This window comes from Anser brachyrhynchus, assembly GCF_964034855.1.
Source record: "Anser brachyrhynchus genome assembly, chromosome: 13".
Lineage (NCBI taxonomy): Eukaryota > Metazoa > Chordata > Aves > Anseriformes > Anatidae > Anser > Anser brachyrhynchus.
In genome coordinates this window covers 3,347,277-3,373,642 of record NC_137708.1, presented here as the reverse complement: position 1 = coordinate 3,373,642, position 26,366 = coordinate 3,347,277, and the positions used below count along the sequence as shown (strand labels likewise).

General features: G+C 37.8%; 1 protein-coding gene and 1 long non-coding RNA gene across 9 annotated transcripts in view; both read right to left on the bottom strand.

The window, feature by feature from the left end:
* Positions 1-26,366, bottom strand: part of DACH2 (dachshund family transcription factor 2) — a 289,571-nt gene that overhangs the window by 103,506 nt on the left and 159,699 nt on the right. For 4 of the 8 annotated variants that reach the window (XM_080554411.1, XM_080554408.1, XM_080554407.1 and 1 more), the window contains exon 3: positions 21,089-21,160. The exons of the other annotated variants lie outside the window; for them this stretch is intronic. In XM_080554411.1, the coding sequence (XP_080410537.1) occupies positions 21,089-21,160 (72 nt within the window). The remainder of the gene's footprint in view (positions 1-21,088; positions 21,161-26,366) is intronic. 8 annotated transcript variants of the gene reach the window in all.
* Positions 1,236-18,360, bottom strand: LOC308177340. Its single transcript, XR_013939022.1, has 2 exons — positions 18,050-18,360; positions 1,236-16,002 (listed from the first exon to the last, which is right to left on the bottom strand). It is a non-coding gene; the product is annotated as an uncharacterized lncRNA (long non-coding RNA).

Below are 26,366 nucleotides of genomic sequence, written 5' to 3'. Positions count from 1 at the left end.
GCCATTTCATAAAACACACAAAAATATTGTGCTCATTTGAAGCACTAACCTAAGCGATGAGAAGAGGGAGCCCATGCTCCACCTCAAAGACACAAGCTCAAAAGCAGCATCACTTAAGAATTAAAAAAAATGTGAAATATTCTTCTGAGACTTATACTCACTTTCCAGGTCTGGCTGTTGTATAAAAGTGAAATGTTAGCACTTTATGATCATTTGAAATACCACAGCTTCTTCGCAGTGAAAAATAGTTTTGGATGGTATCTAGACTAGTAAAGCAATAATGTCTCTGGCAAGAAAGGAAAAGAATCCAGTGAAAATTCAGGAAATTAGTGACCCAGGCTCCAAGCAGCTCTCCAGCTTTAAGGTAGAATCTACCACATTCGCAATTACTATTGATTCGACAGAGAACATAGTGCAGAAATGTTACTGAAACTTTCTGGGAAAGGATGATTCATAATTCTTCCAGCTAAATTTTCCATTAATTGTTTGATGTAAAATAAAGTAACACATGAGGGAGCACGGAGTAGACTGAAGACTCCACCTGCTATTTATCATCTCTTTCTCCATACAGTTTTGACATAACGAAGCCTGACTTTATTTATCTATTTATTTTTATTTTTTTAATTCAGGGAGTGGACAAAAGCATCCATCCCAAACAGTTACAACTCAGCGCTTCACGCAGTCAGCAGGGATTTTTTGTCACCAATGTCACATCCTATCAGTGATGATTGTAAGCGGGCTTCTGTGGTGAGTTTGCATTGGTGGTGTGCCATGGCATACACATTTTGGCTAGTAACCTGCCTAAGAAGAAAATGAGCTATTTTAGATTTGTTTACTTCAATTTCAGCAGTGTTTCAACAGCAATCCAATTCGCCATAGTTGGGAAAGGACAAGCTTTCATGCAACTTTCCAGCACATTTCTGTGAGACGAGAACAGGCACGTCAGGTAGCGAATGCTGCCCAACACTTCCTCAGGTCAAAGCCCAGCCGCTGCTGGGGCACCTTCTGTACATAGTTGATGGATATGCGAATTTCTAGCACTGCGAAGGAAAAATAGGAGGCAGCCCACAGGCTGAAGCTAACCAGATTTAGCTATGTTTGCACCACAGGTAAAGAAACACAAAGAGCAATATTTTCCCCTGGGGCATAAATTAATGACTATTGATCACACAACCAGAGAGTGTATGGAACATGACTACAGAGGAGTGTGTACCTTTATACCTTTACTTACTTCCTTTCCTTTTTTACTTCTGATTGTTCTGATCTTCCCGTTTTAACTTCTTCCAATATAGTTTTGCTGAAGCTTATTCAGGCACATTTACTTACACAAATAACACAGGAGACAAATAATTCAGTCCCAATGGGCTAATATCTTCTTTGTTTATGAAGTTACGCCAGAATAGCTATTTCTATCTTATGCTATGAAAGGTAAAGACCATTTTTCAAAGTTGAGAAACTGACTGGAAGCTTATTTTCTTGTTCCAGTTTGTGAATAAAACTAACACACAGAAGATGAACTACACCATTTTCAAAATCTTAAAGGATATGTCTCCACTCATTGGTCAAGCTGAATTAACTTGCAGCCTCTGAGCCAAATGAAGGCTTAAGAAGGAGAGGAATAATCTAGTCAGTGAACTGAAACACTTAGTAATCTAAAATTATGCAAATATTCTCTTTGCCCTTGCAAATCTTTCCAGATAAACTCTAGTGGTCTTACTCCTGAGTTTGCATCAGTACAGCAGTTTTGCTTATAAAACTATGGCATCAACCATTTTAGCTTAAGTTTTGTTCAACAATTTCAATAGTCAAAGTACAGTCAGATCTTAAAATACATTCTCAGATGTCATAAGTCAAATTAAATAAATTTGTTTTAAAATTTAAAATATCTTAAATATAAATTATGCCCAAGATGTATTGAATTTTGTTTTTAGCAATTCAGAAAAATACTGCACATATCTATTAATCTTCCTTTTCTGTAAATTGACATATCACCCCTTGCAATTGTTCCCTGTACAATTACTATACTTTGCAGTCCTCAGCTTTTTATTGATATTAATACTGTGCTCTTTGCAGCTATGTTTTTAGAGCTAAGAGTCTACCTTAAGGCTTTTTCCCACATTGAGAAATTGAGTATCATATATTATTACAAACATACCTAGGTAATATTCCAGTGTGTTTCCAGTAAGCATTTAACTCTAGTTTCAGAAGTTTAATATGTGATATCTTTGAAAATAGTTTAATAAAAAGATACATTTTGTTTGTTCTGTAGATACCGCTTTTAAATAAATGTTTTCAGTATTCTTCTACAATATCCTTTAATTGAGATTTCAAAACCTGTGACACTATATTGATGAGAGTAGCTTTAATAGGACAGTTATTGTAGATGAATTAATAAATGACCATTAGTCAAGTCAGTTCACTATGTTAAATGTAAATCTTAACTGTAATTTTATTCCTCCATATAGTTTTAGGAACCAGTATATATTTAAGATAGACCTACTCACTTCACCTACATGGAGAAGTGAACTGGAGACAGTTCCTGAGTTCCTTATCTGTAGAAACTTATATATGACCAAAAACATCTTAACAGTTCTATTCAGGAAATATAGGATATAATATCCACTCTCCTATTTGTCCCTACTTCTTTCAAAAAGCCACTAAATTTCTCATACCTGAGAAGAAAATCAACCTTTTTGCTGATGAATCAGTAGGCAGCTTTGACTGGTGAAGAGAAAATTGTATTACAAATGAACAGCTACCTGTTATCAAATTACAAGGCATTTTCATCAAAGGACCAAAAAATGCAGCACACTGACCAGTTAACATGTTTCCACTGACCTGGGGGGATTTTTCCAGTTAACAGCTTCTGAAGAATGCTTCCTTTTGATTCTTGTCTCTGACACAAAAATGATTGTCCCATTTAACCACTGTTCTATCACATACATCAGAGAATCCTATTTACTCACACACTACTGGAACATTAAAACACAATAGTGTGATTGTCTCTGGAAGAAAATTTTAAAGATTGACTTTTTTTCTTTTTTCTAAAAAAGGGAGTAAGATCAAAAGCTAACTTTAATAGATGTTTGACTAAGGTCATACTCCTAGGAAATGGAACACTGAAGATGAAAGAGAACAAATAGATTTGGCTTTTGATCTCAGCCAAATGCATTTGGCATTGTTTAGCTTTTATAAAATACTTCAACTTTAGGCAATATCATGACTAAAATGAATTGGTTGAAGTCCTGAGGTTTTAATAGTTCAGTAATACTTTAACATGTACCGACATTTGGAAAAACTTCTCCTTTCTTAAGTATTTGGCTAGATTTCTTTCTTACTGGAACAAAGTCAGGTCACACCTACTTATTGGTGCTAATGCTAGATACGTATAAACAATTTTAAGATTATACTTCCCTAACGAGACGAATTTAAGAGTTGTTATCCAACAGGGATGTTAAGTCAGGGCCTCCAGTATTCAAAGCAAGAGATTTTAGGGGAAAGTGCAGGCTACTGAGGAAAGGTACTGGAATTTAAAAAAAAAAAAACAAAAAAACAACACAAAAACCCACCCAAATTCCTGTATCCATAGCCAAGACCCCATATCAGGCCATTTTACCAAATTATTTCATAGTTATAATCCTCCTAGAGGTACAGTGGACATCAAAATTTGGAAACTGAATAGCAGTAAGGGAGGAATGGATTACAATCTACAAACTATTTCTTTCAATTTCCTCAGTAGTAATGTTTCCAGGCTTATGACAACTTGGTTAATTAAGGAAAAAGATGGGATAACATTAATTAAAGCAGCATGTTTAAATTACTACTATTGTTAAAAAATATTAATTATCATTAGCCATTAGAAGCAGTGCAAAAACCTATAAACCACTTAAGCAGGCTACACAGTCAAAACTTACAAAGGAGTTTCATCAGCCCAGCCAGCTCATCCCTGTGATAAACAACTGTGATAACAGGAAGTGCACCAGCCTCAAGCTTCAAACTACATTTTTTAAGTTTTGATAAGAATTAATTATTTATATTATAAAACATACTACAACAGAAGATATTGTATCTGTACCATACAAGCACCTGGCCTTAGGAACGATACAGAAATCATACACAAGTGAAGGCCTTCCTGATCTCACTTTCGTATTATTATATTGTATTACTGCATTATAATAATGGTACAGAACTTATGAAGAGCTGAGAAATTGTGAAAACAAAAAGTCAGGTATTTATCATCATTAAAAGAGACGTATCTGACCACAAACCCAAAAAGTTACCCAGGGAAGGAAGAGGAGATTTCCCATGAACTTCTCTACTCATCGCAGTACCTTTTTCAAGGGACACTTAAAACAAAAAGGCACAAGAAGCCTCAGCCATTTGCTCTCCAAATTCTAGCCACAAATTCAACCACATGGAGCAATAATTCATTCCTTCTTTACACTGTTTATGTCTTAAAAAGTGAAAATATCACAGCCTTTTTTTTTTTTAAGGACACGGTTTGTCACTCCTTTTTATATTATTTATTACTTTACATAAGATATTTCTGCTGCTGAGGCAATACATATGATTTGCTGAACCCACCTGGATACTGAAGATCTCTGCAGACTAGAAAACCCAATAAACTTGGATCTGACACTTCCAGGTACAGAACACCTGCACCCAGCAATATTTTAACTGTGTTGTTCTCAAATATTACAAGTATGCACCTCCCTTTATGTACTAAATATACTTGCGAGACCCTGGCATCCATCAAAAATAAAGCTTTTCTTGTTTCTTAGTGCCTGTCGTTTCTGTTTGTTTCGTCAGAAAGACTTGCACCTTCAGCCAAACCAGAGCTTAATCATTTATATTCTACCCAACTTCAAATGCAAGCCAGTATTAATCTATACTGTTGTAAACGTGATGCATAAAATCTCTGCCTTACAATTGAAGGATTAGTAATCAGAAAAAAATAAATAAATCACAGCACCATTTAGGTTGGAAAAGACGTTTAAGAATGTGGAATCTATTCCCTGGTTCTCTTCTTAGTTACATTTCTTCAGGCATTGAAAACTTACTATTCTTGAAACTACGACTGTTTTCACTTCTCTAGTCTTAAAACATGAAGCCTGCAGAACCTCAAAAGATAATTTCCTTTGTTTCAGGAGCTGGACGCTTGCTATTCTGTTGCACTTGTTTTTGTTGAAGGATACAGATATTTCTAACATTAATTATACACCAGATTTAGCTATTACTGCAGTAGCTCTTGGTCTCATCCATATTACTGTCCAGCAGCAAAAATCTACATCTTACTTTTTATACATTTCAAGAAGATATATAGTTTACTTGCAGATTCAAGTATGGGATTTGTTGTTACTGGAATTTCTGAAGAGAAAAGCTCAGGTTCAGAAAGGATGACTTTTTAATGGAATATATAGAATTAGAATCATGTAGGTTGGAAAAGACACTTACGGTCATCAAGTCCAACCATCATCTAACACTACCATGTCCACCACTAAACCATGTCCCTAAGCACTACATGCACACATACAAAAACATAGAATCATTTAGGTTGGAAAAGACCATTAAGTAACTTCTTCAATGACCACAAAAATAGGGGAATTACACTACTTAATTAAATACCAAAAAATATTTCAGATGTATGATAAACAAAGTTACCAGCTGTAACTTGGAGTTACAGTTTTGAGTTCCAACTGTTGTGCTGTTGGTCTCAAGTTTCAAAAACATCCTGCTTCTTAAATAACGAAAAAAGCAAATACACTCTTCACAATCCTCTGTGTCTGGTTCTATGCAAAAAAACCATTATCTATTTTAAAAAACATGAGTGTATTTATGGATGAAAAAAGAATTTCTACCAAGTAAAATACACAAGAATATAAGGCAAAAATTAACTAAAATAGTAGCTGATTAACTTTGTCCTTGGTAACCATGTAAAAGGTCCAGCCTTATCTGTTGGAACATATCAAAAGAGAGATTTATATTACGAATATTGAACTATTGAGATATATGCTTATATATCAGATTGTACAAGAGGCATCGCGGGATCACACCATATGGTATGGAGACATCAATAACTCTACCTTGTAAAAAGTAACAGCCAGAGCCCCAAAGTGATCACGAGATTTTCTTCTGTTTTCTTTATAACCAGGGAAATTTTCCAGAGAGAAACAGCAGCACAGAGAGGTGCGACAGAACTGAACCCAGGCCGTGCCAGCAGCGCCCGCTCCAGGTGGGCAGCCCAAGGCTCTCGGGGTGCCAACCTCAGCCCAAGTCTCGCTGCGGGTGCGCACACCTTGCACTAACGGGCGAGGGCAGACAGAGAATTACTGTGCTGCTGTAATGCTCCGTATGAAATGCTGGTCTTCTTAAAAGAGTAATTTGCACCACGTAACGTAATCGACAAAAACAGTAAAATAAAATGTTAACTCTCTCCACAATGAAAATAGAACCCTTCCCTCCAAAATAACGTATGAACTAGAGGATCATACGCTGCTGTATTTTGCTTATTTATTGCTGGAAGAAATCCAGAACACTGACAAGATACACTCTCACAGCCACTATACGCACGTCTAGATATAAACTGAATTTGATTTTCAGGATATTCCATATTCAGCAGCACTCAAAACTGCGGTGATGAAAAATAAGTGCATCCAATGAATTTCACCGTTGTTCTTAGGTGCTTAGCAGGAACACCTCTATAAACTACACGCCTGCATTATGATGACGTGTGTGTGACGAGAGCAGCATTCACAAACTTTTCCCAGTTCTTCAGACACTGAATTTGACTGGTAGCTTTAGAGCTGCCAAGCCTCTGGAAGTAGGACTGAGAGTCAGGCCAGCCCCAGGGAGGAAGGTTGCTCTTCTACCCGACATCTGCGAGACCCTTTAGGCCAAAACAGTGAGAAAGAAATAGCATCCATGCCACGTTCATATGTAACTTTTGCCGCCACAAGCAAACCCTTATAAATAAATAAAAATATTAACTCTAACTATTTTAACTTATGTCCAAATTATTATTTACTACAGATAGCACTTAAGGTATTCTGCTGTGGATTCAAAGAGTGGACAAGGCTCCCAGCTAGGAAAAAGAGGGACCCTGAGCAATTCTAAGCCTGGGTAAACAAATATTCCTATGCACAGAGTAACAAAACTAGATTTTGTTCTATTATACCTGTGATAGCTTCCCACATTTACTGAAGATAGCATTACATTAATTTTGCCCAGAAGATTAAATATTTTTGTTTTTGAGCAAAAATATTTAGCGTCTTATTGTGAGTGCAGAAAATAAACTCTCTCCAGGCAGTGAGTTATTTTTCCCTTCGTGGAAGAGCTCATAATATGATGAGCGTAACATCTCCAATAACGAGATGAAATGGTATTGTAAACCACTGTAGAAATAACAAATCTATTATGAATAATTCTCACCAGAAATCTTGGAAACCGGACAACTTACTGTCTGTTCTTATTTTATTTAGTCAAAACAGAAAAATGAGAGGGAGATCTGTACAACTGGATTTCAATTGGCTTTAGTCACAACTTCCAGTTGCATTCACTCACAGATGACTAATTGTTGTCTTCTGTTCTCGTCTTTCCTATTTGGCCAAACTGAACAGAAGGCAAAGATGCCTACTGTCCCCTGACACATTAGTATTCATTATGGTGAAAAGTAAATGAGAACTATTTCATCTTCAGAGCACTATCCTAAGACATTAACATCTAATAACAATATTAAAGTCACATTACAGGTCTTTAATCCATGGCAGTAATAATGCTGTCTAGTTTAATAAAAATACACATTAAAATAAATATTTTGGTTATTTACTTTTAGGATTTTGCAAACAATATCTTTCGCCAATTTGAAGAGACTTCAGGGGAGCCAGAACTACATTTTGAGCGAGCAGCACTGTTGTAGTTTTAACAGTTCAATTTCTTTTTCCTTGCTTGCCCATACTCTCAAACAGAGAACTGAAAGTTGCTTTATCAGTATTTCTCATGTTAATGTTCTTAAAAAGAAGGGAATCAACAAACAAAATGGCTGTCACGGATTTTGAAATTAGTAACTAAGACAATATTCGTAATGAACCAGAGCTCAGGAATTCTGCATACTTCCTGCACGTTATCTGCAGCACAGGCAGTGCATTGCTTACTCCTGAGAAATTCCTTACCAAATTTTATTGCAATTTCACCAGAGGGACTAACTCTAAGAAAGAGCTTTTCATGCAACTTAGCAATCTTTAATACGGTAATTTTTGTTTAACCAGGAAAGTAACCTTTGAAGAAGGTGTCCTCCATGTAAAAGATTCCTGCCCAAAACAGACTGGTACTGATTATTTCTTACCAAATCATCTGGCACAATTAGAGCTACCCTGAATACATAGCCATGTTTCATGATATAATCCACTGGTGAGTATATATAAAGATTAGTAAATAATTTTCATGGCTGTAAAAGCTGATCTTTTAATTTTCCAGGAACTTGAAAATATATCATATTTAGTTCTTGCTGTTTTATATTTACAAAATTCAGTGTCAGCTTCAAAGTTTTTGGTGCTCTAACGGTCAAACATTAACACTTTCACTTGTAATGCTGCAGGCATAGCATTAGCCAATGAGATATTCATTAATTAAGCCATTTACCGAAACTAAGAAACAAATAAGCATATTTATGCTACTGGCTTCGCACGAAATGCAATCAGTGTTTTCAGATTGCAAGGTGGTCTCTCTTTGGTTTTGGCTGCCTGATGACATTCCATCGCCAATAATGTGTTACTGCTCGCTATTCACCCACCCCACCCCAACCCCCCAAAAATTTCTAGATTGAAATAATTGAAAGGCTTCTACAAAATATTTCAGCATTCCCTTAACAACACATGAAACAATTCCCCTGATTTTATTTTATAAGCTATATTTACACACACCTCCCTTTTTTTTTCCCCCAGCTACTCTCATAGTATGTATTGCTTAGATACAGTGGCATATGACAAGCTAGCTAATATCAATTCCAACTGATGGCAGATGAGGTGAGCCACTACAAAGAAGAATGTCTTCCATTTGAAATTTCTGCTCTTTATCTTTCTTGGAGAGATCATTCCCGTTGGCCTGGACTTGTGCATTTGATGAATGGGTCAGCAGCTAGAATGTGTATGAGCAAATGAATAAGATGCACATCTCATCCCTCAAACCATAATAAAAATCTTTATGAGATTGGATTCATGCATTGAGATGACCTAAGAATATGTTCCTGCTTTTTTTACATATTACAATTTAGTTCTCAAGCGACAGCATGAAGACCAACCAGCACCAACCATTCCTGAATGCTGGAAAAGAAACTCCTATGTGGGTGGATCTACTATAAGCAGACATTAAATATTAAATTAATCCAAAAAATACGTAAGACAGCAGTAAGACAGACTTTTCTCACCATGTATGTTTTAATCACCTGTTAGAAAGAATACAACAATGCAGAAAAACTTTCTAAAATGCCAAGAGTTGCTCAGTCCCGTCTTTTTTTTTAATTAGCACATAACAAGATTACAGAACTAAACTACAAGAATATAAGTATTTATGCTAAAGGAAGGTATTATTTATGCTTAAACATAATACATACATATTCAGACCTACCTACATATCCAGACCTTTGTGTTGTCAGAATGAGCACATTCCAGTAGGTAGTTTATTTTTCCTCTAGATTTCACTGCTACAAATTTTCTGTTAATTGTAGATTTTAGTCATCATCTGCACACTAGAATACTAGGCACCCTAAAGTTATCCCAAAGGATGCAGACACTCCTTCACACCCTGGGAAAAGCACCAAGGTAGGACTTAAAAACCTCTCCTGTTAAAGATGCCATATAAGTTCCCCTCACCAAAAGCTTCCATTTTCACCAAAAAAAAGTATTTCAGAAATTCCTGGCCAGTTTTTCATAGAGGTTTACTATCTCTGGAAGCTGCTACTTGATGATTTAGTAACATAAACCAAAAATTATTCAAGAAAACAATTCACTGTCTTTGCTCAACCCACATCAACTTTACTCAAGCTTGTGTTTCCTCAGCAAGGCCATTAACCGATATAAATGATATTTAGCAGGTGGAGATTCATTCCTTCATTCTCCCTCTTTCCTGGTGGAAAAAGATTGAATTTTCTTTCAATTATTAAAAGCCAAGAATAATGATACCCTAAAGTAGGTGAAAAAGTACAACAAAAATATATATCAACTGTTACAGTCTGGACAATGAAATACCAAAATATGATGAAGAATATCCACAATCAGCACATAATTTATTGATTGCCCTTTCTCAAATGGAGGGCCATCAGCTAGTTTAAAAGTAAAATTACATACTAAAATAACAGCAGAGAGAGATAAAAATTATGAGGGTCATGCAAGGGGAAAAAGATGTATTTTCAGCAAAGATTTTTAAATGAGATGGAGAGTCAATGAGGCAGAGAGATACAGGAAAGCCCTTCCGTGCCAGAAAGAATTGCAGAAAAGAAGGCTCTTTTAGCATTAGCTGTGAAGTGTTGAGTGGCAGCATGGCAAACAGAACTAAAAAAGCAAAGTAGACAATCTTGAAATAAACTGCTGTTATCCTGTTTTTTAGAATGTATATTAATTACATTAGCATAATAGAACTTGTCTGAAAGGCCAGACAAACTGGGAAGAAGAACATAACTGACTTGCTAAAAATGTGCTAACAAGTTATATGACTGTAAACATGAGCCTAAATCCTATATAAATCAGGAACAGCATCACCTAGTTCTCTCCTGAACCTGGAGCTTTGAAATCCTCCCTCTCACCGCCAATCCCAACGCCTGCCCCCACTGTCTGCAGCTATCTTCCACATCACTCCTGCTACAAAAATTACTGATCTAATTCTCTCTGTCGGGGACCCTCACTTTCCCGGGCTCTCAGTACATCTGCTACCAGCTCACTGAATTCAGGGTGGAGGGAGGGGAAAAAGGCAACAAGAAAAACAGCGAGCACTTGAACATGCAGATGAAGTGCCATGAATATGCAGCAATAGGCAGAAAGTCTGACATAAACTGGGATAAATGGTCAATTTATAACAGTGCAAATAAATACCCACTGGGACTATTTCCTGGGGCATGGGACAAGACGTGTTGCTAACTGGATGTGACACTGTTCTAGTTCAGCTAGAAACTGTGGGTTTACAAAGGAATAGCATGGTGAAGTTTCCTACCTCAGATTACAGAAGTGGCCTACACAGATTCTCAGGATGGTGCTCCAACACCTTACTATTTATTCAAGCAGGCAATCGAGGAGCACTCCAGGGCCACGAGCTGCTGCTTGCACTGCCGATTACCCCACTGAGCGCACTCCTCGTGGAAGAGTCAGGACCACTGAAAATGGTGACCTCTTCAGAACATGGCATAACTTCATTTCCGTGTACCATGGGTTAAACACACTGTTTGCGCTCAGAAATTGTGTACGCAGGCTATTAGTTTGTTTTTTAAATATCTTGGTGAAATTCGAACTTAAGAAAAAATTCTCTAATATCTTATTGGTTTTAGTTGTCTATGTCATCGCCAAATGCATCTGGTCTTTGGAAATGCTCATTTATAACAGGCAAGAAGAGCTGGTCAAAACCTGTGCCCCTGATAGCTGTGTTTTTTCACATCTATCCCTGACGATTAACAAGCTTAACCATGCCTCATATGGAAATTAAGCCGTGTCCTTGAGGTTATTTTACTTTACCTTGAGACTGACTGCACTCTACAGCTGGCAAACAACAAGCGTTATGTTTGTATTTTGTACACAGGCTTGTTCTTTGGCTCTTGTTCCACACTTCAGGCACCCGTGTGGAGGACGCGGCCGCGGCACATGCTCTCACCACGGTGTTGAGCCGAGTCCTGCACAACCCAGCGGTGCTCCCGGGAGCGCTGCCCAGCCCCGCTGCCCGCTCAGCCCCAAAACTCATCCCCAGGGCCGTGCCCCTGAGCACCTCCTGTGCTCCTCCGCCTGCGGAAACCAGATCCCTCCTGCTGAGCGGCTGCTGCCTCTCGGGCTCTTGCCAAAGCACGTCAGGGCTATGCAGAACAGGATTCCTCTTACAACGCATCAGAATCATGCTAACACCGTCACCTCACACATTCCTATGGGCACTTCTCGTCCTGCGCTAACTTGCCTGATTCAGCAGTTAGTGAAAAGGAGAGCTGGTACTACTGGAGGATTATCAACCACAACAGCTCTTTTAGGGTCCGTTTATTTTAATCCATCAACCTTCACATTACAGCATTTCTGAAGTGGACACACGACGCTTTTGGCCACCTCTGCACAACAGGCAGCACCCACGGCTTGGGAGCCTGCTTCCTCCTTCAGCTCTCCACTGTCAGACACACAAGGCAACACCCTGAGTCTGCCCAGCAGTACTCAGCCCTTCAGAATTATTCCCCACACAATCTAGCTGAAATCTTAATTCAGATCAAGCTGCTGTACTAGAATTGCTCAAAGTCTGCCCCACCTCTGCTATGGCTCAGATAAGCACGGAAACAGTGACTGCAATGAAAGCACGGAGGCCCACATGAGCAAGGATGAGCAGCTGATGAGGTGTGCTAATTCATTTCTAGGTCTAGCTAGTTTGAGCATCTGCAAAGATTGGACTTCAATCCTTGACCTACAGAATTTTAAGGATCACTTCACTTATACTAAGGATTTTGTGTATAGACAAAATACACGTATGTACATAAATGAAGTGAGATTGGGTAGCATAGCTTAAGCGTAGTTATAGTCAGAGACCAACAGTTTCTCTTAAGAGCCCATATTACTGCTTTCACAGATAAAAGATGATCATTTCACACATTCAGTCTACTCCTCGCCATCATATTTCATTCAGTTAACAGCTCTTACCTTGTCTTATTTGATGGAAAATGCCTGAAAGAAGAACCTCAAAACAACAAATTTTCACTAGATTAAGGAGAAATTCCAGTGCATTATGAAGTATCAGAAAACAGAGAGGGTTGGAAAGGATCTCTGAAGATTGTGTATTTCAACACCCCCCATAGTTCACTGTGCAGCACCAAGAGGAACCTGGCTGTCTTTTTTACTCCCCCACCGCCTATTTTCCCACATGGCTGAGATGCCCACTTGAACCTTTGCTACTCAAGGCTGAAGAGTCCCAGCACTCTCTGCCTATCTTCGTAGGGCAGGTGTTTTAGTGCCTTAATCACCTTCATAGTAATTAAGCACATTTTTGACAAAAAGAGTATGAATAAAGATGTATTGCATTACAGTAGTTTTAGGATGGGAGTTTATACACCCTCTAGGCTCCCCACAGAGGCCTCAAATACTTGGTTTCTATTCGCTTTCAGTTTGTCTGAGGTGGATCTCCCATGAATGCTGCCGAATATGCAGAGTCCCCTACCGTATCTCATGCATTCTAAGAGCATAATTCAGTTCTAAACATCCATCTGCCTCTGCACTAGGCCGAGGAAATTCCAGCTTCTTGAAGAACATGTGGGAAGGAATACAGTATCTGTAGCTGAACTATCGCTATGGTCACTGTCTTCATTTTTGTCACCAACTCTGACACATTTACAAAGGTGTGAGCACACAGTACTCGAACCTTTGTATTTTCAATGTTAGCCTTTGAAGTTATTTCTTTCTCTGGTTAGAATAATTAAAAATCTCCACAATTATAACCTCAGTTGTAGTTGTTTGCAATTGCTATCCAGTGGAGCACATCCCAGCAGGCAAAAGTTTTATTTGTGAGAAACCCATCGAAGCCCCAGAAGGAACCTTCTCAAATACATCAATATTGTAAACAAATGTTTTAGGCGATAGCAGAAAATCAAAACCACTCACCCCTCGTTAATAACCAATGGGTTAAAATAATGCCATACATTTCTTATTTCAAGTACCAGTATTTATATGATAAAGTAGGTCATTTAATTTCCTGCACTTAAGGTAAATTATGATTACAGTGTACCAACTTATCCTTACTATGACATCCCTAAATCAGTGACAATGGAAAAATGCTAAGAGCACATCATGCAGGCAGACCAAGGAGTCTACCAGATACTCAGAAACCAAACTAAGAACGTGGGAATACTTAAATACAGCGCGAGCTCCCTAGTGGTGGGCTGTCACGATTGCTCACAAGCAAATCAAAATAATTATCAGAATGTATTCTCCTGGGATCAATTGGGAAAACGCATAATAAAACATGTTACATATATTCATATAGACGGATGTTTGTATATATGTACGTATACATGTATGAATATACAAAATCTGATCCTTGGTTTTAACCCCACGAAGAGAAAAGAAAGGAAAACAGACTTCAACATAGCTGAGGTCAAAAAAGCCACACTGAATTTGTGATGCCAGTATGATATTTCAGGTCAAGAGTACCAAACTTTGTATTGAATTTGCATGACAGAGAAAATAATAAAACCAAATCCACACAGGCTCACTAGAAGTTGAAACAAGCAGACCTGTTTGTAACCTGTATCCTCCCCAGTGCATTTATTAGACAGAACTTTCTGTAGTGGAATAACCTGGGTTTATGAAAGGCACACCTGGTTCTTAGAACTGGGGGCAGCAATTAGACGTGCTTATTTCTAGTGAAATTGTACCTCCAGTCTGTTTAGCAATATACATGATTGTTGCAGTTTCAAGATTTCATGTTACATCTTTAATTGTGGGCATTTAGCAGACTGCCTCTTATTATTAAGATACTGCTGACTTTTATTGTCAATGTGGCTACAGGACAAGGCTAATAATTACTAGCACCAGAAGCAGCTTGTGGTTTTATATTACATTGAGGTAAATTACACTGGAATTAGAGTGGATTACTTTTATCAAATGGGGAATAAGCTGTTAATTAACTCCCCGCTGTAGCAATCTTTTTCTGAGCTTGCAACTGTTATTAGCTCTAGATTAAACTGTTGAATTAATTTCCCACTTACTTACTATTTCAAGAGTTTTTAATTTACCTGGCAGCAGTTTTAATGGGAAATTGTATTAGTGAGCATAAATTGTTTTTGGGAAGGGTAAACAGTTTGTGATAATGTTTATTAAGTCGTTTTGTTTGAGCAAAAATATAATTGCAGTTTTAATTAGTGCATGGTTGTTGGAGTATTAGGTTTGAGATTACATTATGGCATTCTGAGAAAACAATCGCCCAGGTAATCCCAGCATTTAGAAGTGATAGCAAATAGAAAAGCTATGTCAACGCTGCTGCGACTTGCGTGTGCTTACACACGCGCCCAAGCACAGACGTGCATGCTTGTACGCTCGCCCACCCACCCACCGGCATGCTTAGAAAAGGGAAGGACAGCATGTTCGGGGAAGACAGAACACGCCATGCCTTTTGCAGTTAGGCATATGGAGCGCTACACTCTGTGTGAACGGATGAGAGAAAGATGTCCGTAAGTTTTGCGTACCCTAGCTGAGCATGTCTCTGACTCTTCAGATTTAAAACATGTACAGTTTAGATCTTTTAACAGGGCAAAACTTGCCTTAAATACACTGTATTTTCTAGCCCTGGGACTGCTGTGTCAATGGCAAGCCTACCAGACAGCACGAAGTCATCAGAAGATTTTTTTTTTAAAAAAGAAATGCAAAACAATTAATCCACTACAATAAATTGCTACAGATCATTTAATTTGTTATGTATTGGCTGAATCTATGGCAGCTCATTTACTGTAGTTTGCCGTTTTCTGATGTTTGTAAAGTGCTGGAAGGTTCTACTTGCCCTGTGGGATGTCCCAGACAGCAAAGGGCAGCACAAGCAGGACTGGGTACCCACTGTCGGGAAACATGCAACCCCACAAGTGCAACAAGAGCAACACAGCCGCACTCATATACACCCAAACTGGAGAGTACAGACTGGTTTTAAAACTTAGAGCTTATATGTCCAGCCTCAGTGTTTCTGGCTGGGGAAGTACCCACCTTGATACCCATCAGGTACGTATCAACTTCTGTATGACATTGTCATTGGATGTGTCAGTTGTGGTACTTCTGCAGTTGCTCTGTAACTTATCTAAAAACATGTTAAACTGTTAAACTAACTTGACTGAAATGGGTTATGAAAGAGTGACCCTAGCCACTCAGCCTGGGGACAAGAGAGGGGACCACTGCTCTCCATAGGAGGGCGGTTAGTAATGAGGACTGCATGCAGATACACCCATTAACTTCTAATGACCCACCGAGAAAACAGACTGCGACCAAGCTCATAAGCTCCAGGTCTGTGAACCTTTCATAGTGCTTGCTAGCATGTAATGGAAGCTGCTCTTGATTCTGGACTTTATATAAAGAGTGGTATGTAGACAATCAAATACGGAGAGTTAAACTTAATTTCAGCCAAAAATTCCAAGAGTTGGAGAAAAATTGGAAGAGTTGCCAACCTTTTTTTTTTTTTTTCAAACCCTTACAAAGCATATACATTTTCTTGTAAAATTTAGAGCATATGTGAAAACAAAAGTGGACCTCCCAGTTTTAGGCAACACAGATTCCGATCTTTACAATCAGGATATTCTTCAACTTAACCTCGAGACTGGGTCATCAAGACATGAGCCCACGAGGTTCTTACATGCCCCCGAAGTCAAACGGGGTGGGAACATGATAATACTTAACAGGATTAGACATCATGTTTCACCATTTCCTGTAAACACTGACCACTGCAGCAAAAATTTCTTACTTTGTGCCATGACCCCAATTGTTACTGGTTTTCAAAAGCCTAATGGAGATCAATTGAAATGTGAAGACAGCTGCAAAAAAAAAAGTACCTAACCCTCAAAAGGAGAGCAAACTCCACTTCACAGGGTTTGTATCTGTTTACCTTGGCATCTGATATGGACAGGAATTCACAGATGTAAACATGCAGTAAACTACTTAACAGTTTCACAAGTCTCAGCATCACTTTAAAATGTAACTGAGCAAAAAGCTGCTTAAAGCATCACACGCTGATACAAAAGGATTTCATGATCACCAATTACTTGGTAGCTTTAAATATATATTTCTATTGATCTACAGAATAAAGTAAATTCAAAGTTCAGATCATTCTATTTGCCATATGAATTTCCTGATTTTTTATCTTGTAATTCAGTTTAACATTAGATCTGTGAATGGAAACCTTTTACCTATGTTTTTAGAAATCTTTTAAGCGCTTTGAGAAATGGCACTAATGCACTTTATGCCTTGCTGAGGCCTAGTCTTCAAGTCAGAAATGTCAGGAATCAGTTTTAATGAATTTTAGTACTTTAGAATTCAGTTGTTAATAATATTTTTTTTTGCTATAAGCAGTTGTTCTATTTATATTAATATACTTATAAGGAAATACATTGTTTATATAACAATATCCTGGATTTACTGATAGTTTCTAAATTTGTTGCTATAGTCATTTATGCTTTTAAGTTGATGTTAGATTTCCTGAAAATCATAAAACTCATGGAAATTATAGATAAGATGATGAATACTTTAAAAGAACATTTTTCTTCCATTAGAAACAATTAGTTTAATTAGAGACACATAGATACCATATTTGATATTGCATGTCCTTTAATTAACACCCTTTGGTTATTTTTTGATTTATGGCCAAATGGCTACACTGTAGAGGTTTTCAACTGAAGTTAAGAAAAACAAAGGCATATTCAGAGTTTGCCATCTATTAACAACAGAGATGCACTAGAAAGGGTAAAGAGTACTTAAGCCTCAGTATTGCTTCAGAAACTAAAGGAAATGTCACTTCTAGCTCAAGGACTGAAAAAAGAAAAAAGAAAAAAAAAAAAAAGATGCTCAGCTCTATCTATACCCAGTATTACAGCACAGGCTTCCCTTGAAACACACAGGCCAGCATAGACACACACTATTAATACACCCAGAGTAAGAACTAACTGTTTAGAAAAAACAATCAACAAAAAACCCAACAAAACCAACACCACAAAAGCAACCAATTCCATTTGCAATCCATTTTAATCTATAGATTCTTTTTCCTCTTTTGGTTTCCTGGCCAGGTATACTGCAGTCTGTACTTATGCACATTTCTCCTTCCTAGCCACCACAGTTACCTTTATTGAATTTCATCTTACCAGTCTCAAGTCACCTCTTCAATTTATCACGATCATTTTGAATTCTGAACCTCCCTTCCCAAGTTCGCAGTTGCTGTCAATCTGCAGATGCTGGAAGCAGACGTTAGAGCATCATTCAAGTTATTGATGAAGATACCGCACAGAAGACAACCCTGGGGAGAATCTGGAGGATGGCTAGGGGGAAGGCAACTCCTGTTGAGCATTCAGTCACAGTTCACCAGCACACTGAAGTCACAATACACAGGTGGGAGAGAATTCACCCAAAAGCCAAAACCACAACCAAGCCACCCACAGGTTATTTGCCTAAAGCTAGGAGCACCTGTGCAGCAGCAGCATGTTCTCCTGCTCCGGTCTCACCACCGCCTTCTCTGTTCGCCGAGCTCCCTGCGTTACCAATGTAATGCAAAGCCCCAGTTCGTGAGGCGGTTCTAGGAACCAGGCAAGAAACCAATTCAGCCTAAAAGTGACCTAGCAAGAAATGTTACCTGGGCCAGGCCCGTAATCTGTTTCTCCAAGTAGCCCTACGTGCTGAACTGGTGCAACTCACTGGCTGTCCAGGCTGATAAAAGTTGTAGCTGATAATGGCTCTTTATTGGATGGAAAACTATGATCTAGCAATAGATCTGGGTGTTAGTAACTGTATTACTGCTGTAAACACAGCTATAAATCATACGATACTAATTAACATTTGTTCTTGGTTTTTGTTTTTCTCCATCAGCACTTTCTTCCTGTACTGCACTCGAGGTGTGGTCAATGTTGGAAACCATTAAATGATACTTTAAAAGTCTACAATATGCTTTTTTCAATTCGAACAGAAACCTTAAAATGTTCAGCTGAAGTTTATTCAATTAATTTTAGTTCACAATTTATAAAGATTTTACTATTCATGCAAAGGAAAATGAGAATTAAGATGTAATGTGCTGACATCCACTGTAGTTTTACAGCCTTTTTAATACAGAAGTAATTTTAAAAATAATGGGCTTAAAATAGTAAAAAGAAAAAAAACTAACAAAAACCACCAACAACAAACACCACAACAACAACTAAAACTAATAGTTTTGCTAAATTACCTTTTTATTACATGGTTTCAATTATCATTCCCTCATCCTCCCTCCCAACATGAAGATTGTTCTCTCTTTTCTCTGGAGGGAATTATGAGATGATAGAAGTACAGAATAGACTTCAACCAAATGTTGGAACCTCAATTGAAAACACAACTATAAGATATTCCCAGAATGATTTGTTGCAGCAAATTCTATAAAAGTTAACAGTTCTTAAAGACTTATATAACTTATGAAGCATGTTTCTTGCATATGGTAATAGCGATTATTCTACTAAACTCATCAGTTATTACATTTAATATGCACTAAGCTAAAAATTACAAACAATAAAATGCTTTCAACCTGAATGTGGTTTTTGATTTCTTTGAAGTCATTAGAAAGCTTCCATGGTTTTAGTTAAGGTATTACGCTGTAGCATGAGGAAAATGTTATACTACAGGTGCAGAGAAGATCTAATCCATATGTTGCAAGGTTACATACGGATATAAACAACAGATTAATCCTCAGTTCCCTTCACTTTTGGCTCTTACAGGTTAGAAGAAGAATGGCCTAATTCTGAAATGATATGGTATTGTCAGCACCTTTTATTTCATGTACAGAAGGTTTTGTAACACAGACCCTAATTGATTATAATTTCATCATCATTTAGAAAACTGAAGATCTCAAAGTAAGTAGAAATGCCCATACGGAGAGAAAGAAGAGGTCACATATTAGAGGCAAGCCCAGTACCATAAAAACCACTTGGCCTTGTCTACTACTGTAACAACACTGGGTATACCAACCACAACCAAATTTAAGTTAGGTATTTGAGTCAGGTATTCAGATACACATATGAACAGTATCACAGAGCTCAGACTCACAGCCTATTCAAAGAATGCTGTGAATACCCGAGATCGAATTGCAGCATGTTCTAATAAGACCAAATGTAATACGTGCTTGGGTACAGAAGGTATTAATTTTCTTCCCTGACTTAATGAGCAAAGCTTTTAATGCTCAAGGTTCTGTAGGAAAAGTTTGTATTTAGAAATTCCAAATGCCTTTCCAGTATTTTTTAAATTATAATTCACCTCTTTAGGAATAAATATTTTACACTAATAAAATCAGTCCTATTTCCGAAGAGAGTGTATCATAAGCACACTGCTACACAAAAATGTGGAGCTTGAGCATTCCACAAAAAAATCTGTTTGTTGCTTCTTGTTCAGTTTTCTCCCTTAAACAGAAAAGGACAGCTATGCTAAAGAGTACTCAGAAAAGTTGGTTTGTGACTACTATATGCAAAACTGAGAACTAATTCCCAAAGTCAGCTTGGTAAGGGACTCAATCTGTGCAACTATTAAACACGTGTTTTGTTCTGTTCTATTTGTTTTAAAGATAATTAGAACAAATATCTTAAAGCTTTCTTTGGAGAATATCGCATTTAGCTATCAATAATATATATCGTTCACGCTATCATATTTTATTCCCTATTATGCCATTATTTACAAAGTATATTAGTCAGATACAAAAATACCATGAGGCTACAGTAGATCTGTGTTAAGGCTAGCTCTCTACCTGATACCAGATTCATCAACCTGAACCTGCTGGACATATCTATTACAGACATAGGTTAAGAACATAAGCAGGTTCAGTCACTTTGTTTAGCATATAAAACTGACACTAAAGATAAAAAAAAAAAAAAATATTTTTTAAATAAAGGGTTTTTTTTAGTAACTGCATAGAATATAATAGAAATCTACTGAGAGATTTATGGAAACCTGCAGGGACCAGTTTGATGTGATGCTTATTGGGTATGTACAAACACACATCAATGGGAATCAGTGCATCTTCTTACTAACACGGACAGCAGTTTTACAGTTGATTGCCATATATCTAAAAGCAGCAAATTTACACACCTCCATGAAATAATGGATAAACACAGTTTAAAGCCAGAACCAAATACAGACATTCATTCACATGAGATATAAATAGTAGTAAACACCTTGGATTTGAAGAGTCTTGAGCTTTGCAAACTTTATCTGGGTTTCATCAGGAAAAAACAAAGTTCTTACATCTGGAAAAAAAGAACACTATTAAAAGCACGTATGTTATTAACACTTAATTTCATCCTTTCTAACAGTACAAACTTCTATTTACTGCTACATGGAAGGAAAGTGATCACCAGTATGAGTTCCAATAAAGGTTAACAAGCAACAAAAGTTCAAAAGGGCTTCTGTAAGTTCCTCCACGTAAGTACGAGCACTGTCTGCGTATAACATCGTCTTCACACGTTTAACAGCTACGACTGTCTCTAGGTTGCAGTTTGAAGCGCAGGAGTATCATCTGCAGGAGCCTGCATTCTCCAAGGTATGATAGCAAAGGTGCAGCACCTGCAGCGTGTGAGCATCCACCTCCTCTGAAGGACAGCTGGGAATCAGCGTAACTAAGACTCCCTGTGACAAGTCACCGCAACGCGGAGCCAATACCTCCCAACTTAGCTCAGTACTAGCCCTGTTGTGTCTGAGTCAGGTACGCTGTAAAATTTCAATGATGCCTTTAAATTCTAATGGTTTCAAGCTGCTGTAAACTTCTGCAGCAATCAAAAATAATCTGTCATGGGACTAAGGGGTATGAACATCATGTCATAGCCACTCTGCTGTTAGATTTATTGGAGGGTAAAGCATGTCATTTATGCATCAACTCACAGGAGAAAAAAGCAATCCCTATGAAGTTAATCTAATAATAGACTGGAAAGCAATGATTACTGTTTCATGTGCAGTAGCTATTTGTAGCAGTGGTTGGCCTAATTCAGCAGGCCTTGCCTGTCAGAGCTCTGGGATTAGCAAGTGTTTAGATGAAAATCTATCGGGAAACATCAAGAAATGGTTTAATGAGGAACAAAAGTCTTCATTGTTACATTTAATATTTGCCAAAACTTTTCCATTTGTACCACCACATTTTTAAAAAGCTTACTGGAACTGCCATCCCAAATAGAATGCAAATGTTGATGGACTGTAATTAAAATTAATCTACAATAGTTCACCACAATTTCAACATAAAAATCTGCTCTCACTATTCTCATGCAGGCAGAATGCCCTGAAATTGAGTGCAAGATTGTTTAAAGACACGACTAATAATCATGGCCTTACTGAAGTATACACATTTTCCATCAACAAAATAATTCGTAGATCTTGGCTGATCAACCTCCTCGCTCCCCACATGATACAAGCCAACTGTTGGCATCATTTTAGAGGAGGGGAAGTAAGAAGTAAATCGTCACATGCAGCAAAATGGTACAATGGAGACTGGATGCCAGAAGGCCCTGAGTTAGCCCCCAGACCTATTCTCATGCCAGGAACCATGCACGTCCCACTAGGGGTGCCTTAAGCATCTCTAAATTCTTAAAATGATTTAAACAAACAAACAAACAAAGTCAAATCCCTCAATTAGGTTCAAGTTCTAATGTTTAAGAGCCCTGGGAAAGATGTTGCCTTTTATCTTCCTTCACTCACTAAGCAAAATTAAGACTAAGCTTGGGAAGATATTTATATGACCTTTTGCTCATAGATATTACTCGCTATAAATCAGAAATAATTACTCAAACGAAGAAGCAACGCATTCCTAGCAAAAGGAGAAAGCAGAAACTAACCTGATTAATATATACACTATATAGCTAATTCTCACAAATAAAATTCTCAACAAAGAATGAAGGAAATTATACAGGGAAAAAAGAATTCTCTAAATATAGGGGAAAAAACACCCCATATGTACTTCCACGTGCATGTAAGAGACAAATGGTAGCTGGAGGCAGTGGTAACACAAGGAAACTTTTATGCATCCGCAGGTCCTCCTGTTTGAAGACGTGCAGTCATTTCCACTCCCTCTACTAGAAAACAAACTAATCAGCGTAACCTTCCTTCAGATAACCATCAGTGGATACGAAAGATCTAGATTAAAACTGTTACTATAGCCAAGCTGTCCCCTTCTCACATGATGCTATATAAAAGAGGAAATACTGTGGACTGGAAAATCAGAACATGCATCAAGTCCCTGCTCCATCCTTCACTTCCACGCTCTGTCCATGTCCAGCCACCAGTATCAGCCACTGCAGACTACCAGTCTTGACCATTGATTTATGAGAAAGCAACCTCTTTGATTCTATGAAATCGAGTATCAAAACTGCATACAGCTGCAGGAAAAAAAAATGTGGCTGAAGCAACTTTATTTTTTTCTGAGCACATTCTGAAAGAGATGCCTGTAGCGCCTTAGCTGATATTTGTGAAAAATGATTTCACCAAGCTATTGATTGCAACTGAATGGCATCCCACAAAATCCACTGCAAAATTGCCACTTGTTATTTCACAGGAGAGGTACAGAAGGAGAATTTGGTGATGCAGAAGATACAAGCATGGGAGTTATATCACTGACTGTCATCTAGCAAAAATGCATGTGTGGCATGTGAGTGATAACAGTACGTGTCACAGTTCACCCATTCTTTTAAAGACCAGTATGACCTTCTTGGGCTGGAAAACAGGAAAACGAACAAAACTAGCTCACTACCAAAACTAGTTAGCAGATCTATTAACAAAGTGGCTAATCACTTTAGCATTTAAAAATACGCCGGTAGCAAATCTTAAAACTAAGTAGTAATTTACTATCTAGTAAACCACTTCTATCTTATTATTTTTATTGTATCAGCACAGAAAGCCTTGAGAGCTGCTACACAAACACACATTTTGACCATGGTTGCTCTATGACCATGTCTTTTATGACGACAACACAAACTGTCCTCACCTCCGTCTGGCCACAAGCCAAATACACTTCCCACCTAGCCATTAGGTACCAAGGTTTGCTGTTGCCAGTGCAGAAGTCAGACCATAGAATAAATTCCAAAGCAGAACAGGGACATTGAAGGAAAACTGGCCAACACGGCCCTTCCATACACAGGGTATGGCATGCAACCATGCGTAGCTGTAGGAGAACTCGCACAAACAGGGTTTGGGGGTTTCTGTCAGAAACCCTGAATGTGCTAAGTCCGGCAACTCTAATACCTGCCATATCTAAGGCCAAACACGAAGGCTGCCTAACCTGCTCTCTGCCCATTATTTGTCAAATTCCTGTGCTTGATCCCTGGCAGCCATCTTTTGGATCCTGAGAGGTTTGTTGAACTTTCAGGGATAAGATTTATCTCTCTCATCCAAACCTTTCCTAATCCTCCTCTTTTTGCAGATGGCACAGACACTGCACGCATGAGCACAGGAAACCTACCAGAAGTGCTCCTATGATTTATTGCTTCTGATTTCTATCTCTTTTGTATCACTCCTTCTCTTTATTGCCTGGAAATAAACACTAACTTGAAAGGAAAAGAAAAATGGTCACAGAACAGTTTCTAGGATGCTCTGCTTTTCAAATAAGAAGCACGTTGCAGAGGATTTTGGTGTGGGCCATGCTACTGAAATGGCTCAGCTAATTGAGGGCAACCTCAAGGTCAACACAAATTGTAGTGTAGACATAAAAGTCAAGGACAAAAAAATAAAGAGGAAAGGCAGAGTAATATGATGCAATGAAAAATGGAGATCAAGAGAGACACATCAGAAAAGGAAGGACATGGTCATATCAATGAGCAGAAAAACCTATTCTCGGGATGTTTTCCTATGCACAATGTACACTGAAGACATTCCATCAAAGAATACAAATTCTAAGTAGGATTAGGACTCAGACAATATATAGGATTAATAAACTACTATGAAGAAATATTACCTGTAACTAAAAATGGTAATGAAGAAGCTCCAAAACAGGAAGGCAAAAACAACTTTGGTTCATTTCCATTTTGGTTTTAAGGTTTAAAAAGGAGATTCTGATGACAAGTGTTCAACAATCTAACCAGCTGCAAGCACAAAATAGCTTTCTGAAGCCTTATACGGACTAAGTTAATACATTTCAGGAAAAAAAAAAAAGATCAATATATCCATATGTCATATGAGACTACACAGAACACGTTTGTGCTAGGAAATACCAAAACCACTATCTAAATGGCAAAGCCCTCTGAATTGCCATTGAAAGATGGCATGGCTTTCTGGGTCAGCTAAATTTGAATAATAGGGTGTTCTTAGCCCAAATAACCTATTGACTTCCATATATAACAAAATAGAGAGACTCTTTCAAGTGTCTCCTAGATTTAGCAGCTGTTGGTCTGACATTGTCAGCAATGCATCCATCTTAATCACAGTATGATCCTTTCAACTTTTCTTTTTGAGGCTCTGCTTACTTCCTTCTACCCTGCAAGTCCCCTCATCTGCCCAAAACATACATCAGCTCAAAGCACTGGATGAATATGAGTTAAAACAATGTATCTGGTTTCTGCTGAACCATGTCTCTTTGTTTTAGCACATTTTATACATGTGTTTGTATATAAATATGCATATATGTATGTATTTTTAAACTTATGGACAAAGGAAACCTGTATTTAGATGCTTTACAGGAGACGCCTTCTGGTTACTTCTGTTTTTCTGTTCTGACACAGTCTGCCGTAGGAACTCCCCTCTAACTTCCCCTGCGCATCACCACAGGCATTTTACTTTTTATTCTCATTATTCTATTTGATTTTTCTTTGCTTGAAATAAAAGACTCCATATGTCTTGCTATTCTTTTATTGGAAGATGTTAATGCTGTGTACTAGAGGGCACAGTCAAATGAGAGATTGCCATTTGGACAAAATTACATACACAAGTAGTGCCTGGGGTATATCACCTGTATGAGCACTTGAAGCAGATCATAGCTTTCTTTCTTGCAGAATTTAAGGCAATATTGTAATGCTGTAAACAACATTCCATGTTTTTGAATTGTCCGGTTAAGCTTCTTCAAATTAAATGATACTAAATGGCCCACAATTCATAGTGTATGTTTCTAGTTCTTAAAAATGAGCCACCTGAATTATGAAAGAAAGCTCAGCTATAAGCATTTTTAGTTAATTTTACATCACATTAAACTCTTCTCCACATTTGAGTCTCATCTGAAAAAGTGAAATATTCCTTTTAACTGTATGGGTCATAACAGGGTTGGGAGTTCCTTAAAAGGAGAGCAGTCCTTGTATTTCACCACTAAAGCATGAGAAGGTTGCACATCTGAAAGAGCTCTAGTATGCTGGGTAACTCACGTTCACTAAGTGGATTAGCTGAAATAAGCATAATAAATGAAAGGGAATAAAATAAAAAACAATTTCACACTAAGTGAAGGCTTGACTTATAGGAAGTGGCAGCTCTGATGGCCCAAGGCATAGA